Here is a 16,258-nt window from a genome sequence, read left to right as displayed (position 1 = left end):
TTTGTGGCAATTTGATTAACTGCAAATCTGTGTGACGATACTGTAAACATCACTGAAGCCCAATATCAACTGAAATGACAGTGGCTCAAGGTGACACCCGCATTACTACAATATCTTGAGTCAAAATGTAGATTTAAGAGCTACACACGTGGACAAAATTGTTGGTACCCCTCTGTTAATGAAAGAATTACCCACAATGGTCACTGAAATAACTTGAAACTGACAAAAGTAATAATAAATAAAAATGTACAGAAAATTAACCAATGAAAATCAGACATTGCTTTTGAATTGTGGTTCAACAGAATCATTTTAAAAAACAAACTAGTTAAACAGGCCTGGACAAAAATGATGGTACCCCTAGAAAAGATTGAAAATAATTTGACCATAGGGACATGTTAAACTAAGGTGTGTCCTCTAATTAGCATTACAGGTGTCTTCAAACTTGTAATCAGTCAGTCTGCCCATTTAAAGGGTTACAAGTAGTCACTGTGCTGTTTGGTGACATGGTGTGTACCACACTGAACATGGACCACAGGAAGCAAAGGAGAGAGTTGTCTCAGGAGATTAAAAATAAAAATTATAGACAAGCATGTTAAAGGTAAAGGCTATAAGAACATCTCCAAGTAGCTTGATGTTCCTGTGACTACAGTTGCACATATTATTCAGAAGCTTAAGGTCCACAGGACTGTAGCCAACCTCCCTGGACGTGGCCTCAGGAGGAAAATTGATGACAAATTGAAGAGACGGATAATACGAATGGTGACCAAAGAGCCCAGAACAACCTCCAAAAAAATTAAAGGTGAACTCCAAGGTCAAGGTACATCACTGTCAGATCGCACCATCCGTCGTTGTTTGAGCCGAAGTGGACTTCATGGGAGACGACCAAGGAGGACACCAGTTGAAAGCAAATCATAAAAAAGCGAGACTGGAATTTGCCACAATGCATATTGACAAGCCACACAGTTTCTGGGAAAATGTCCTTTGGACAGATGAGACAAAACTGGAGCTTTTTGGCAAGGCACATCAGCTCTATGTTCACAGACGCAAAAATGAAGCATACCAAGAAAAGAACACTGTCCCTACTGTGAAACATGGAGGAGGCTCGGTTATGTTCTGGGGCTGCTTTGCTGCATCTGGCACAGGGTGTCTTGAATCTGTGCAGGGTATAATGAAATCTCAAGACTATCAAGGCATTCTGGAGGGAAATGTGCTGCCTAGTGTCAGAAAGCTTGGTCTCAGTCGCAGGTCATGGGTCTTCCAACAGGATAATGACCCAAAACACACAGCTAAAAACACCCAAGAATGGCTAAGAGCAAGACATTGGACTATTCTGAAGTGGCCTTCTATGAGCCCTGATCTAAATCCTATTGAACATTGGTGGAAGAAGCCGAAACATGCCGTCTGGAGAAGGCACCCTTCAAACCTGAGACAACTGGAGCAGTTTGCTCATGAGGAGTGGGCCAAAATACCTATTGACATGTGCATAAGTCTCATTGACAGTTACAGAAATCGTTCGATTGCAGTGATTGCCTCAAAAGGTTGTGCAACAAAATATTAAGTTAAGGGTACCATCATTTTTGTCCAGGCCTGTTTAATTAGTTTGTTTTTTTAAATTATTCTGTTGAACCACAATTCAAAAGCAATGTCTGATTTTCATTGGTTAATTTTCAGTAAATTTTTATTTATTATTACTTTTATCAGTTTCAAGTTATTACAGCACACAGTACAGCTAGGAGCTCCTTTTATTTCAATTCAATATCCAGAGTGAATGACATTTTTTCCGGTTTTTTTCTGCAAAGTTACCTTGAAAACTAGTCCCAGTTTGATGATGCAAGACTCAAGTCTGACAAACCTGACCAGAGAGAGCTAATTTCCAGAAGGAATACAGGAGTTCAACATATTAGTTTTGTCAAGAGTTTTATTGTAAATTTATACAGTCCTTCAATTGAAAGTAAAACAATGACAACTTAAGCCAAGTATTCTTCAATAAATACATCATGAGGATATTTTTTGGCATGATAAGTTAATTGATGTAAGAAGAAAACCAGAACCGCACTGTCAATCGCTTAATACTGCTTCACCAGGTTGGAGTAACTGCCTCTAGTTTATGTACACAGCACCATCTAGTGGTTTTCATTGAAATGCTTCACAGCCTCCCAGTACATGACAGCGTTTCAGTAGAGTTCAAACAACTTCACAAGCTTCGTTAAGACAGCGGCAACTGCCTCGTTCCTGCATTGCAGGAACCTTCACATTGACTCCATGAACAACTCGACTGATCAAGTGACATAAAGGCTTCTTAAAGTTTTCTTTCATGGCAGAAGAGAAAAGCACAAGTGGGTTCAAAGTACTATAGAAAACAATGAGAGAAAGAAAAAGAAAAGGGTAGAGTGAGAAGGGCTTTGGCCGTGAGCAGAGAAACGGGAACAAAAAGTGCACAGGTGATGTAATGTCAAGGTGGATTTGGAGGAAGAGAGTGTCATGAGATTGAGTGTCACAGGCTCTGGCAGCACTGAAGTTTGTTGCCTTTCTGCCCGTCAGTGGTTGGTGGGACACTTATGTCCACTACGTTGTTGCCTGGAGATTCGTCGTGTGCAGATCTGTCCGCTATCTGCTTCTGTGACACAATACGGTAGATTTCTGCAGAGGGAAATCCAAGAAAAAGACTCTTTTCATTTCACTATATATGTAGCTGTATTGAAATTATATATTCCCATTTGTAGAAAACTAGGTCTGCAGTTTCATGTCAAAATGGTAAAATAATAAGCCAACTGTATAGCATCAATGTTTCATACCATTTTTTCAGATAGTGACAGATGTTTTCACCATCTCATTAAATCGTTAATGAATCTTTATAGTGACAGTAGTTGCTATATATGAGAATAAGGAAAAAACGTTACATGATCCTTACATAAATACTGAGTATTTACACGTCAGCAAGTACAATTGTAACATGTACATTAGTGCACATGCTGGCTGGAAAATTAGAGTTGTAAATTGTAGCAAACTATAACAGTTACACTACAATCACTTTTTTTTTTTAATACTGAAGAAAGGAGACAAAAAACACTTTTGTACAGTGATGAGAGTGAATGCAATTTGTTACTTCTTCAACTACTTCAGAGGGTTCAGAATGCATTAGGTGATGTACTTTACTGTGTCTTGCTCTTCCTACCTGTTAAAATATTCTTGAAGGCTTCTTCTACATTTGTGGAGTCCAGCGCTGAGGTCTCAATAAATGACAGAGTGTTCTTTTCTGATGTGGGGGAGAATCAAGATATGTTTTTAAAAAAATGTACATAGTTGAAGTATTTTTCAGATTCTTAGGAGGCAGTGTTTAGTGGTTTTACCTGAAAAAGCTCGGGCTTCATCAGTGGGCACTGCCCTGAGGTGGCGGAGGTCGCTCTTGTTTCCAACCAGCATGATGACGATGTTGTTGTCAGCGTGGTCCCTCAGCTCCTTCAGCCAGCGCTCCACATTCTCATATGTCAAGTGCTTGGCAATGTCGTAAACGAGGAGAGCTCCGACTGCACCCCGGTAATACCTGGTGACAATATACACCAGATAATTTAATTTTTTTCAGCACAACATTTGCATCAATATTCACTAGTGTAAACCCAAAGAAAATACTCACGCTGAGGTGATTGCTCTGTAGCGTTCCTGTCCAGCTGTGTCCCAGATTTGAGCCTTTATCGTCTTGCCGTCCACCTGGATGCTGCGGGTGGCGAACTCCACCCCAATGGTGCTCTTACTCTCCAGGTTGAACTCATTTCTTGTGAAGCGGGACAGCAGATTACTCTTCCCCACTCCAGAGTCTCCTATTAGTACGACTACAACCAAAGAAAATAGTGAAATATGAGCATGTCTCAACTGCCTCAATCCATTTCTGCTGCAGCAACTGTTACTTCATTGTTTAAAGTGACTTTAATGCTATAAATGAATGGCATATTTAAAACGACAGACACATAAACATTGGTGCTGACAGTCACCCAAAACATGTCAAACAACTAGAATTATACAACACAGTGGAGTCACATTATATAATTCAGTCATTGCCATTATCGGTCAAAGAGCTGACTGGTTTTGCTGCTTTCTTTCTGTGCAGAGAAAACCTTATCAGACTTTGCCCTGCTGGGAGTGATGCAGGAAGAAGCGTGAAAAAAACAGCTCACTGGGAAATCTGACTCAACAGTTTCTTGAGGCCCCTGTTCCTGCGTTGTTGTTTCAAGTCATCAGTATCTCCAATCCATGTTTGACACTCCCAGCAGCCAATTTGGAACTGGCCTATACTTTAATGTTTTATATATTAAATAGGAGTGATAAAGGCTTGTGTGTTTCTGCTGTGTCTTCAGTCAAATATTAGTGTTAAGAGTCACTGCACTGACACTTCAGGTGTGAAGTACAGCAATCTCTCTCTCCCCCATAAAATCTAATATGTGCATGTGACTAGATATATGACATGACAATAAAGCAGCTCTTTATGCTGATTGTTTTAAATTATGTTTAGTTATCTCTACAGGATTAAAGGATCACTTAAGTTTATGGGGGGAAAAAAACTAAATTTTTTTAGATCTCCCACTGGCCATCACAAAGAAACTGATGGTGGTGAAAATTTGACTGTGATCAGTTGAAGCAGAAATCTGACAAGAAAACCAAAGCCAAACAAGAGTTTTCCTCCTTCTGACTACAGCTTTGTGATCAACCCACAAAGGAAAATCTTGTTTCTCCTTCCTATTGAATGACAGTATGGGCCATTGTTAGTGTTGCTGTATAAATAGTTGAGTTGTATACAGCTGCCTGTGTGAAGATGAATGTCTCTTCAGTGACAATAAGGTTGAATTGACTTATTGCTTAAGTTACTGTAAACATGTAATAGCTCCGTCAGCTCGACTAAGCTAGCTTCTAGCTTGCGGGGCTAACTCACTACACGCCCTTTACTTTCTGTCAAATTCACGTACGCTAAGCAAGACTGGAGGTTAGTCGCAAACCTAGACAGAAATAAAAGCGCTAAAAGGTCGAAGGTAGCAGTGAGTGTGTGAGGTGAATACGAATTGACAAGTGTGAAAAGTCACGACCGAAAACAGTGTGGCTAGCTACAGTTAGCAGATATTAAACCGCAGCTACAAGACATCAAACAAGGTTATCTACAAGTGGCCACCGTCCTGCTCACCTTTGAACAAGAAGTCATATTCGTCGTCTCTGTTCCCCATTGTCTGATACGATCAGCTCTCTAGAGACTGCGGGGATGACAGAAAATATCCACCCTCCCTGACTCGGGGTGCTGTTGTTCAAGATGACAGCAGACAGTCAGCTCAGGGAGAGGGCTGCGTTAGCATTGCGCGGTCACGTGACGTACCGGTGTTGCGGATCTACTCGTGACCGTGTTAACCATATACATATATACACGTCTATGGTGTTAACTGGTAACTTATGGCGCTGTGGTTTGTTCCTAGTGACAGTAGCTGTTGAAATACACCAAGAAAACGATTTAATACGTTCAGCAACAGATAATAGACGTCGATAACACAATGCCGCAGTTTGACAAAAGGTTTTTCACACTTTTGTTAACAGATAGCACGTTTGATTATGCAGTATCAAAGCCATGGATGTAGGCTATATAAGAGTGAGTCTCGTATCATTCGTTCATTTGATATTCATTTGAGAATCCAAAATCCAAAAAATGGCTTTTTATTTCATTATTTGTTTATGAATGTGATACAATGTGTTTTGATTTTAGGCTCAGGTCAAAAAAACTGAAAATTAACAAAACGCCCCAGGGCCGAATTTGTTTTTGATATTAAATGTTGCCAATTTCTGTCGCCCGGAAGTTATTGGTCCGTGTATCTTTTGGTCATTCCATTTCTTTCCAGGAACGAGTAGGCTATTGAACAACAAAAACGAGTGGTTAATCTATTTGCTATTCGTTTTATAATACAAAAGATTAAGTTGAAATATGAGCTAGTATCTGGACTAATGTCTGCTTTTTCGGAAAGAAAAGTATACCCGTGTTAATTGATGGAATGATGGAATCACATCAAATATTATATTTACTAAACACCTATAGGAAAGATCTGAGAAACTGTCAGTTATGGCCCAGCAGGGAAACATGCTTCATGTAATACACTGAAAATAAAAATTGCACAGACCTTTGGTTGTCTCATAATCTATAAAAAATAATTTTTGATCTACAAACAAACACTGGGCCAGACTGGATCTCTTGGTGTCCATACTGATTAGCAAATCTTAAAGAATCAAAAGAAATACAGTGCTGGATTAATACAAATGTAGCTCCCCTTTGAAAAAGTAAATACAGTAGTGTCTCAACGTTATTTGTCTCTCTCTTAATGTAAACGGACACAATAGGCTAATGGAAGTACGTCTAAGTATTACAGCCTCAAAAATAAAGTTGAATCAAACACTTCACTAAAACAGATACAAGAAAAAACTAATCATTACAACCTTTTGAGAAAATAGAATTTATTGCCGGACCGATCCATTAGCCTGCAATAGTTGTAATTAATTGCCATTGGTATATTTGATAGGTTCCAAGTTTACTAAAAACGCCAGCAGAGGGCGCCACCATCTTTGCCTTTTGCCACAAGCACATTATCAGTATAGGCTGAGTTCTGTTCAGAGGCATATTGTGCACTGACAAATACATAATAAGATCCAATGAGATCCATCTGCCAAACTGAAACCACTGTATATTTGGAATATAGTTTTTCTTGAAAAATGACAGCAACAATTATGTGATTGACAAAATAGTTAATCGACTAACTGATTAGTCAACTAATCCTTGCAGTTCTAATGTCTCCACCCCCCACCCCCCTCTGCTTCACCCTTTCCAAATATTTCAAATCACTGCCTGCTGATCTAGATAACAATAGCATGCAGCAACCAGGCCTCTGACCAGAAAACTGTAAATAACAACCACTAGTGTTACATGGCTTGATATCATATATTCACCAGGCGACAGACACTGAACTATATGTTGAATGCTCTTAACATTTTTGTTAATAGTCTTTCAAAGACAGCAGAGTTAGTTCCTCAACTAAACTACTAGAACTACAGCAATTAGTTAATTAATCAATTAGGTGCAACTATTAAATTGATTGGCAACTATTTTGATAGTTTATTAATGATTTTGAATCATTTTTAAGAAGAAACTTCTCAAACTCTCTGATTCCAGTTTCCTACATATGAATATTTTCTGCTTTCTTTAGTCCTTTGTGACAGTGAACTGATTATCTTTGGGTTGTGGACAAGACATTTGAGGATGTCACATTGGGCTTTGGGAAACAATGATCAACATGTTTCACTGTTTTTTTTAAAAACATTTTATGAATCAAAAAACATTGATTAAAATAATCAACACATTAACCAATAATGAAAATAATCCTTAGTTGCAGCCTTAAAAATAGCCCAACTTTAGTTTAAAAGCTTGTTTTGCCAGTTCTTGTACATGAAACTTGTAAAGATGTAGACGAATGATGCTCAAGCAGGTGTTTTCCATCTTTGCGAAAGACTTCGTCAGAAGCAGTCTTACCTGTAGATATTTTTTTAAAGCCTGCCCACTGCACTTATCAACCAATCAGTGGGGAGGACCCTGTCAACTCTTTGTGACAGGTGACGTGCAGATACGGTACCACCCCCTCCCATCTCTCATATACAAGGGAGCTGCAGTCAGTGCAAGCTGAGCATGAAATCTACCACATAGAACTATCTGTGTATGAGTTTTGATTAATCATAGGTTTATTGTTAGCCTCTACACTTTGATGGCAAAACGAACAGGACGACAGAGGAGTCAGCTGCCACACTGTTACTATGAAGGATACCTGGAGAAGAGATCGTTTAAAGATAAGGTAAACCAACAGAAGGGAGAGATTGGTTTATTTGTGTGTGTCTGTTTGTGACTACACACTGTGATTACACACTATTGGTATGATAATTGTATTCTTCTAGCTGTTGGTGATATGAAGGCTTTAGGTATTTTATTGTTATCAACATATATCACAGAAATCACTCATAACATCATCAGTTTGAGAGGAAAATGCCAAGATTTGGTTTTGGAGCATAACAAATTAATTTGTATAGTTTAGTGACTGTTAATAGTCTAATATAGATAAAGCTTCTGGTGATGTTGATGTGTATGTATGTGTGTGGGCATTGGAAAATTTCACAGTTTCGGGCTTGGTGTGTGTTTTGTATGTGTGTCTCGGCATGTCAGACAGAAACAGATAACCAGTCCAACAACAAGGTGAGATAGTTGAGTGTTAGATAATCCAGATTATTGTGATGTCAGGGATCATTCTTACACTCTTACATTTTAAATGACACTCAGCCCATGCTAGAGAAATTAATTTATCTGCTTTACTGAAATGATTCATCTAGATAGCTGATCCTTTATTTTGTTGTCATGATTTTATTTTTTATTAATACACTTATCTACACCAGCCTGTGCTTCATTATTGCATTATTGCTCACTGCTTTACTGACACACTTCAAGCACAGTGTAAGGTTGAACAGTCGGGTTCAGTGTTGTTTTCTGTGGGTGGAGCAGCCAGTAATAATATGATTTCCTCTTAAGTTGTGTGGACTTTGACTCGAGTTTTTCAGCAGGCGGTAAACTGCAGTGACGTCTCTTTAACTGGTTTGACTGCTTTCTTGCTCAAGGTGCCATAGACGGAAACTGGCAAAGCAGGCTTTACGAATAATGAATCGTGTCTGTTTTTTCTGCCCTGCCCTTACTGATAAGAGACTGTATACACTCCACTGAAAGCACATGAATATCAAAGGGGTAACATGCAGGACACTTAAACAATATCCCTGACATAGATGGATTATGAAACAATGAACCCCCTTCCAATCCCCCAGCAGGGCAGGTATGCTGATTTATAGCCAAAAGCACAATAACTAAATTCACATATTCAACAGGATTTAAAATACACTTACACTTTTGGGGCTCTGTTGATGACATGAATGACTAAGCCTTTTGACTTTGCAACCAGAATTGTAAAGGTAATAACAGCAATCACACAGAGGCTCTGGGCCCTTGGACCCTTAGCCCTTGGCCCAGTAGGCCCATTCAGTAATCCACATTTGATGCCAGATGACAGCTGGAGTTACATTACAGATTTATTTGGGACTGCTTCCTTTTAAGATTAAAACGTTTTGCAGTCCAGGACTAGACTGGTACCACAGTTACATTTGCCTGATTTCCTTCTGTCCAAACAAGTCAATAACTACATTTTGTCATTACTATCACACACACTGGTGTCTGTTATTGTTACTCAATGCTTGACTCATTAAGTCATATCAAAGAATGCAAAGACTACAGCTGTCCAGTTTATTTCCTTGTTGTTTAACATGCATTCATTGTCTTTTCATTCTTCCTTTTTTGTCTTTGCATTGTTTCTATCATGAATAGAAATTGGTATTCTTTATCAATATTCATGTCTGCATTCTTTCTGTTTTTTCTGTTTGACGTGCTACCTCTTAAAATGTCTTCCTCTGTGTTTGTACAGACAACTCGGAAAATGTGGACGTGCCTGTGTGGAAACACGCTCTTCTTTTTCAATGAGAAGAGAGATGCTAATGTAAGTTGCATTATCTAGACATTTGGGGCAATCTAAAACATAGATTTAGATCCAATTAGATCCAACAGTTTATTGATAACATCAACACTATCTGTGTGTGTGTTTCATCAGTATATAGAGAAACTGGATCTCAGTGGATTGATCTCAATAACAGACGACGGCAGCGTGGATCGTAACTTGGATGCAGCCAGACTGAACCTCCAGATGAAGAATGAAAACATCAAATTCAATGTGATGGAACATATGGAAGATATTTTTAAAATTCTCTTTATGGAGTATATCCTCTTTTTCTCACATTTTTTCCTCACTATGTTGTCTCTACAGGCCCCTAATGCTGAGGCTCGTGAGCTGTGGAAGGGCTTTATTCACTCTGTGACTGAGGTCTGTGGTGTATTATATATATGCATTTGTATTATTATTTTAACACTTTTTAATCATCAACAGTGACAATACATAGTTTATCTTTAAAAGAAGTAGTGTGATACAACACTGATGTTATTGAATTATCAGGCCACATGTAGATAACTGCACCTTTTCTCGGCACAGACTACAACAAGCTTCCTGTCTCTCTGCAGCTTTCTGTGCCCTCCTCCCTCAACCTGCTACCAGGACAGATCCACATGCTAAAAGAGACAGTGGAACGGGAAAAGGAAAGAATAAATAACGTCCCTCCACCTGCTGTCACCAACAACGATCCTTACGTCACCCTCCATGCAGACATGCCAGCGTGAGTATTGACGATGCTGGAAAGTATCAATACTGACGCTCTAGTGAAATAATGTTGAATACAAAAGGATGATATCATGACACAAAAAACATGATTAAAACTGATATTTGAGAAAAGCATGTTGAGGCTGAGTAGTTTTACAGTATTTAAAGATTATTTCACATGTGCCTTTGGTTTTATTCTTAATACTAAAACTTAATACTTTCCAGTGAAAATCATATTTTTTATATAAACAGAAAGAATTTTAATTAAGGCTATTTTTCTTTTTTCATTTGGCTGTTCAACTGATGGTTGCAATTGGACAGTGACAATAGATCTGCTGTATATGTGGGTCTAGTATTAGTAAAGAAACAATTAAAACTGCATTCTGGAAATGTGCTCTCTTCTCAAAAGCCAGAAATACACATTTACATACTATCTGTGAGGTCTGGATGAACGTCTGAGCTCAGTGTTAGATGACTGACAGCAGTTTTTTTTCCATTTGTCTCATCACTATGTTTGGTCGTCCTGCAGCTGTTTCTACAGCATGTCCCGTCTGGAGGCAGAGCTGCTGCTTGAAAGAGAAGCTAAGAGAGGAAACTTGCTGTTGAGGCCGGGGAGTACTGGATACTCCTTCGCCATCACCACCAGACAGGAGTTTGATGGGTACATACACACACACAGACACACACACACTTTGGGGACATTTGGGACATAAATGTGCATTCATTTCCTGGAGACTTACCCTAACCTTAACCACTGATCCAAAAATAGGCGCTTTCCCAATTGGGAACGCAGCTTTTGTCCCCAGACATGCCGTCACAGGTCTAAAATTTCCCCCCAAAAGTAGCCATTACAGATCACTTATTTATATTCCCACGCATATTAATTCGGTTGACCAGTTTATTCACCTTATTAAAGAGATTTCAAAAATTTAGGATTAGGATTACTACTTTTATTCTTTTTGATATACAGTACCAGTCCAGCGCTTGGACACACTTTCTCATTGATGTGAATGGGAAAGTGTGTCCAAACTTTTGACTGGTACTGTATGTATTGATAGTGGCATTTTGTTGACTTGACAGTTAATCATTTGTTCATTTGTGTGTTTTGATCTCTTCCCTCTCTCTCTCTTTCTCCATTAGCTCCATATTCAAACACTACCGCGTGACTCGAAAACACAACGGGGGCTTCATCATTGATGTGGACACTCCTGTATGTATATATTTATTGTCCTTGGAAAATACATAACACAAAAAAATAGATTGGCAGCGCCTTTTTTTTTATTAATGAGCGTTCCCTTTATGCAACTTGCTAAAACCACTTGGTAGTAACTAACAGTAAATAAGAAAGAACCAGTTGCACTAAATAGCTGAAATGCTTTTGTTAATGAGGCTTCAGGTGAAAGAGGAGTTGCAGATTAACCTCAAAATAACACATGACCTGTTGGAACAGAGGCAAGTGATTCCTGGGAAACACGGAAGAAAGATAAAAGTGATACGTGATGTTTGATCAGTCTATTGAATTACTATATAACTGGTGTAAAGTGGTGCACACACTGTGTATGGGTGTGTGTGTGTGTACGTGTGCGTGTGTGTGTGTGTGTGTGTGTGTGTGTGTGTGTGTGTGTGTGCGTGTGTGTGTGTGTGTGTGTGTGTGTGTGTACATTAGGGAAGTTTGTTTTCACATAGTTTACTCAGTTGTACGTGGTTTTACTTCTCGGCACTCATGACACATATTGTTAATTAAAATACTTTAAACAGCAAGAATTTTAAAACTGGTTATTGAGTCAAGTCTTATGTTTGCAGTGTCAATGTCAGAGTCACAATCAACTATCATTTTCTGCAGGTATTTTATTGTCTTTAAGTTGTTCAAAAGAAGTTATTCTCCATGCAGGTCCCCTGTGCCACGCTGCATGATGTGATCAACTATTTAGTAGAAAAAACGGACAGAGTGCTGATTCCCCTCATCTTAGAGGAAGCATACGAGAAGAATATCTGTATGTACGAACACTTCACCTTCTCTTTCACTTCTTCTCTCTTTCTGTCTTTCTTATCCACTCACTTAGTTTTTAGCTTAAAAAATAAACCCAACATGACTAATGTAAGTTCTGGCTTCTTTTTTTTCTTTTCTTTTTTTTAAACAGCTTTTATTCGATCTGATAATGAAAATGGAGAAACAACAGTTGAGGATGCCCCAGCATTCCTTCTCCCACCAAGTGTACCTCCCAAACCAGGTACTGTACTGTCCATTAATAAGAACACACACACCCACACACACACACACACACACACACACACACACCCACACACACACACACACACACACACGCACGCACGCACGCACACACACACACACGCACACACACGCACGCACGCACGCAGCCACTCAAATATTTACACTGTTCGGTTAATCTCAGACTTTTTTCCCATGTCAGTGTCACATGAAACTTTACTTTCAGTTGATTTCTTATATATGTATAATGTAGTCCCATTTAAAAGAAATTGAATTAACAGTCAAAAATTATACATTTACTACATTCCTAGAAACGGTGTGACCTAATTTTTTCCACTTGGTATCAGTCATTATGCTTGAAATAGCTTTTTGATCTATTGTGGTACGGCTGGGCTTATCTGGTGGAGGTATGATTGCACACAATAAGTCCACTTACCCTCACACACCCATCACTCATGGTTTGCTTGCTTTGTCAACTTTGGTGGCTACAGGTTGAAATTCCTCTACAGGGTGTTGTGCTGTTTTATTATGGACTAAGTAAATAAAGCAAATGTAAAAAAAACCCCCCAAAAACCAAACTTTGTCACCCTTTATTTTACTGAACATTCTGTACATGTTCATACTGCCTCTGGCCAGCTCCTCTAAAGCTGGGTGTCATTATGTCTCATATTAACCCCTGCAATAATTATAATGATGGTTTCATGTTTCGTCTCACAGTGTCTCTAAGGTTACAGAGTCCTGAACCAGTACTAGAAGCAGCTGTGGAGGAAAGTTTGTATCTGAATGACATGCGTAAGTCCCATCTATCAATCCATCCATCATTCTTGCCATTCGCTATGCTCATTCACCCTTCAAACACAAACAGGTGTAACTTCATTTTTTCCACGGCTACTGCTAACTAATGTCTGTGTTAACAGCGAAGGAGCCAGAACAAGAGAAAGAAGATTCCTCAGCTGTTCCTCCACGTGAGTCTCTCTGATTTTTCCATCTCAGACATTCAGTGAGAATTATTATTCCTGATAAATGTTATTATTCTTTTTACTGGGATCATTCCTTCCACACATTCTTTCCTGTATGGTCATGAGCAGAATTGAATGTAATTGTTATTTAATGTATTTTATTATAATAGTATAATAATAAAACACATATTATAATAATATAATAACTTTATTTATAGCACTTTTCAAAACAACATTAGAAAGTGCTTTCCATTAAATAAAACATAGAAAGAGCAACATTTACAATTCTGACAAGGAAAATAAAAATAAAATAAGGCAATAAGATTCTGAAACTGATTTTGCTTGCCTGAGATGCAGCGAGTTCCACAGCTCCTTTTTGTCATAAGACGGGTAGGAAGAACAACTAGAAGACTCTTGTCTGTAGATCTCAGGCAGCGTTGTGGCTCATAGGGAACCAGTATGTTTATAATGTAGCTAAGCCTTGAATATTATCTATAAAGTCTTAACATCATTTTGAGGATTGGTGAAACATCTTCATTATATACATTATATATAACATTGTGCAATAAATTATATTTTATTTGAAATGATTGCTTATATTTGCATATTATTGTTAATTTATTGATAATTACATGTCAACATCAATAATATTCTGCACTGCTTTGGCTAATTAGAATTTGAGGATATTCCCTTTAACTGCTGCATGACTGAACTCGCATGTTTTTTTGTTTTTTTTTATATAGTTGTGTTTTTCATGTGTGTCTTTTATCCTCTGTAGAACCTGATATGAAAGCGTCAAAGAAAGCAATAATCCCGCCAACTCCTCCTCCTCGCAAGTTAGCCCCGGCTGCATTGTTATCCGTCCCTGTCCTTTCTACAAACAGAAGAAAGTTGAGAGCCCAGTCAGACCCTCTAGAGCAGAGTAAGTCCACACGGCTTATACTATTTTTCACAATAAAGAAAAAAATGTATAAGTGTAATTGCAAATATATTAGTACAACCTTTTAAAATGTTCAAGTGAAATAAAAAAGTGTGAACAAAAGGTTCAGCTAATGTTAAAATGACCTGACATTGTAAGTACTGTATTTAAATGTTGCCAGAGAGCAGAGGTAACTGGACAGTTTTTTGCAGAAGAGCCTTATAAATAAACATCATACAATGCTGCTCCTATTTTACTCTTTTGCCAAAGATCACAGTCTGACAATCTCATTTTGCCCGCAGCGATATCAGAGCTGAAACTGAAGTTGGAAAAACATGCAAGGTGTGTAGAGTGACCTCTCCTGGTGGCCTTTCCAAACAATCACTACCTGCACAGAACCACCCGTCTGCAGCTGCAAGAGCTGCGTTTCCACACACAGCATCACAAACACTGGTGACACTTTATGATAAGGGTATAAATCATGCAGAATAGGCCTAGTGGTATTTTTAACACATTTACAACACAGTGGGTGGAACATGATTTGTTGTTTTGTGTGTTGTTGTTGAAAGCAGTGGAGTGTAGCACAGAACAGAAAGATGCACTAAAACTAAAATCATTCAGCATGTAAATTTACAAATTAAGCTCAACAGAAGTGCCACAGGCCTACACAATAAACTGATAACTTCTACTCTCATAGAAATATGAAGTTGTTTTTTTTTAATCAGAGGCTGAGAAAGTCCTAAAATAAACTTTTATGTAATTAATTTTGTCACATATCAATTAATGCAGGAGGTAACTGTGAATAAACATTCCCCAACTGATGGTCTATTATATGAGAACTGATCACATAGTGACTTGATCATTAATGTATGGTGCTCATCAGGAATTCACGATACTTCATTAATTCATGCATTAGTTATGCATTACTTAAATACATGATTTGTACCCTTATAGTAAAGTGTTACCCAAACAGGCTCTGCATCGTGGCTCTGCATCGTGGCTCTGCCCCTCCTCGTTGGCTGGCTGACAGCAGTTAAGCCTCTGAAGATCGATTCACTCTTCTCAGGCACTCATTAGCAAATGAATTGACTGTAAAGACGGGTGTACATGTCACATTATCTTCACCATGTTTCTCTTGAACATTTTGCACATATACCACTGACAATGATGTACATTTTCCTAATCAGATTTGATCAAATTTCCTATATCAGTGTTGTTTTTGTATCATTTTGAAGTGTCACTTGTGACCGGTTTATTTTATTGTAACCTTTTTTTGTCATTTGTTCTGCCTCAGAGGCATCATGTTGTTGTACATGTATATATATATATATATATATAGTAACCAGTGTGCTACTGCCTGTCTGTATAAGCTGAAGTCAACCGTGAATGAACACAAATCACAGAAATTAAATTAGAGTTGGCTTGTGATTAGTGCAACAACTGATTTGCTTCTGTCGCATCAAATCAGAAAAGTGAACAAAATGTTTTAGTATGTGCCATGCAGCAGTTGAAAAACAACCAGAAATGAAACAGTTTTATGATGTTTTGTACCTGGCCTACTTTGTATTCTTTAAACTCTTCTCGTTCTGTCTATTTCCTGGTTGAAACAGACATCCATGAACAGAACAAAGTGCTCTCACTCCTTTATTACCACAATGACTGATACATTATAGTGGAAAAATTAAACTATTTACAATAAATCGTGACATCTGTCAGCATGTGAAATAAAGTAAACATAATTCTCAGCAGGACGCTTCTTTAAAGCATTGCAGGCTACAGTTATTCAGGAGATGCATACAGAAGGAGCAACATGGCAAAGCAAGACTGTTACCATGTCTGACAA

General features: G+C 38.3%; 3 protein-coding genes across 3 annotated transcripts in view; 1 reads left to right on the top strand and 2 right to left on the bottom strand.

Annotated features, from left to right (window-relative positions):
- The window catches only part of ubxn6 (UBX domain protein 6), a 409,082-nt gene that overhangs the window by 332,653 nt on the left and 60,171 nt on the right, over nt 1-16,258 (bottom strand). The window lies entirely within an intron of this gene.
- Nucleotides 1,830-5,316, bottom strand: LOC133984600 (ras-related protein Rab-11B-like). The gene is made up of 5 exons (XM_062424022.1): nt 5,171-5,316; nt 3,635-3,830; nt 3,351-3,544; nt 3,176-3,256; nt 1,830-2,640 (listed from the first exon to the last, which is right to left on the bottom strand). The coding sequence occupies exons 1-5, from the start codon at nt 5,208-5,210 to the stop codon at nt 2,495-2,497; spliced, it is 657 nt and encodes a 218-aa protein (XP_062280006.1). The 5' UTR covers nt 5,211-5,316; the 3' UTR covers nt 1,830-2,494.
- Nucleotides 7,693-16,162, top strand: LOC133984851 (signal-transducing adaptor protein 1-like). Its single transcript, XM_062424334.1, has 13 exons — nt 7,693-7,862; nt 9,525-9,596; nt 9,708-9,827; nt 9,921-9,977; nt 10,172-10,323; nt 10,837-10,968; nt 11,448-11,517; nt 12,199-12,301; nt 12,449-12,538; nt 13,255-13,329; nt 13,455-13,502; nt 14,275-14,418; nt 14,718-16,162. Exons 1-13 carry the CDS (start codon nt 7,776-7,778, stop codon nt 14,768-14,770), a joined length of 1,203 nt encoding a protein of 400 aa, XP_062280318.1. The 5' UTR covers nt 7,693-7,775; the 3' UTR covers nt 14,771-16,162.

Source organism: Scomber scombrus, chromosome 8, assembly GCF_963691925.1.
Source record: "Scomber scombrus chromosome 8, fScoSco1.1, whole genome shotgun sequence".
Taxonomy (NCBI): Eukaryota; Metazoa; Chordata; class Actinopteri; order Scombriformes; family Scombridae; genus Scomber; species Scomber scombrus.
This window is presented reverse-complemented; position numbering and strand designations above follow the sequence as displayed.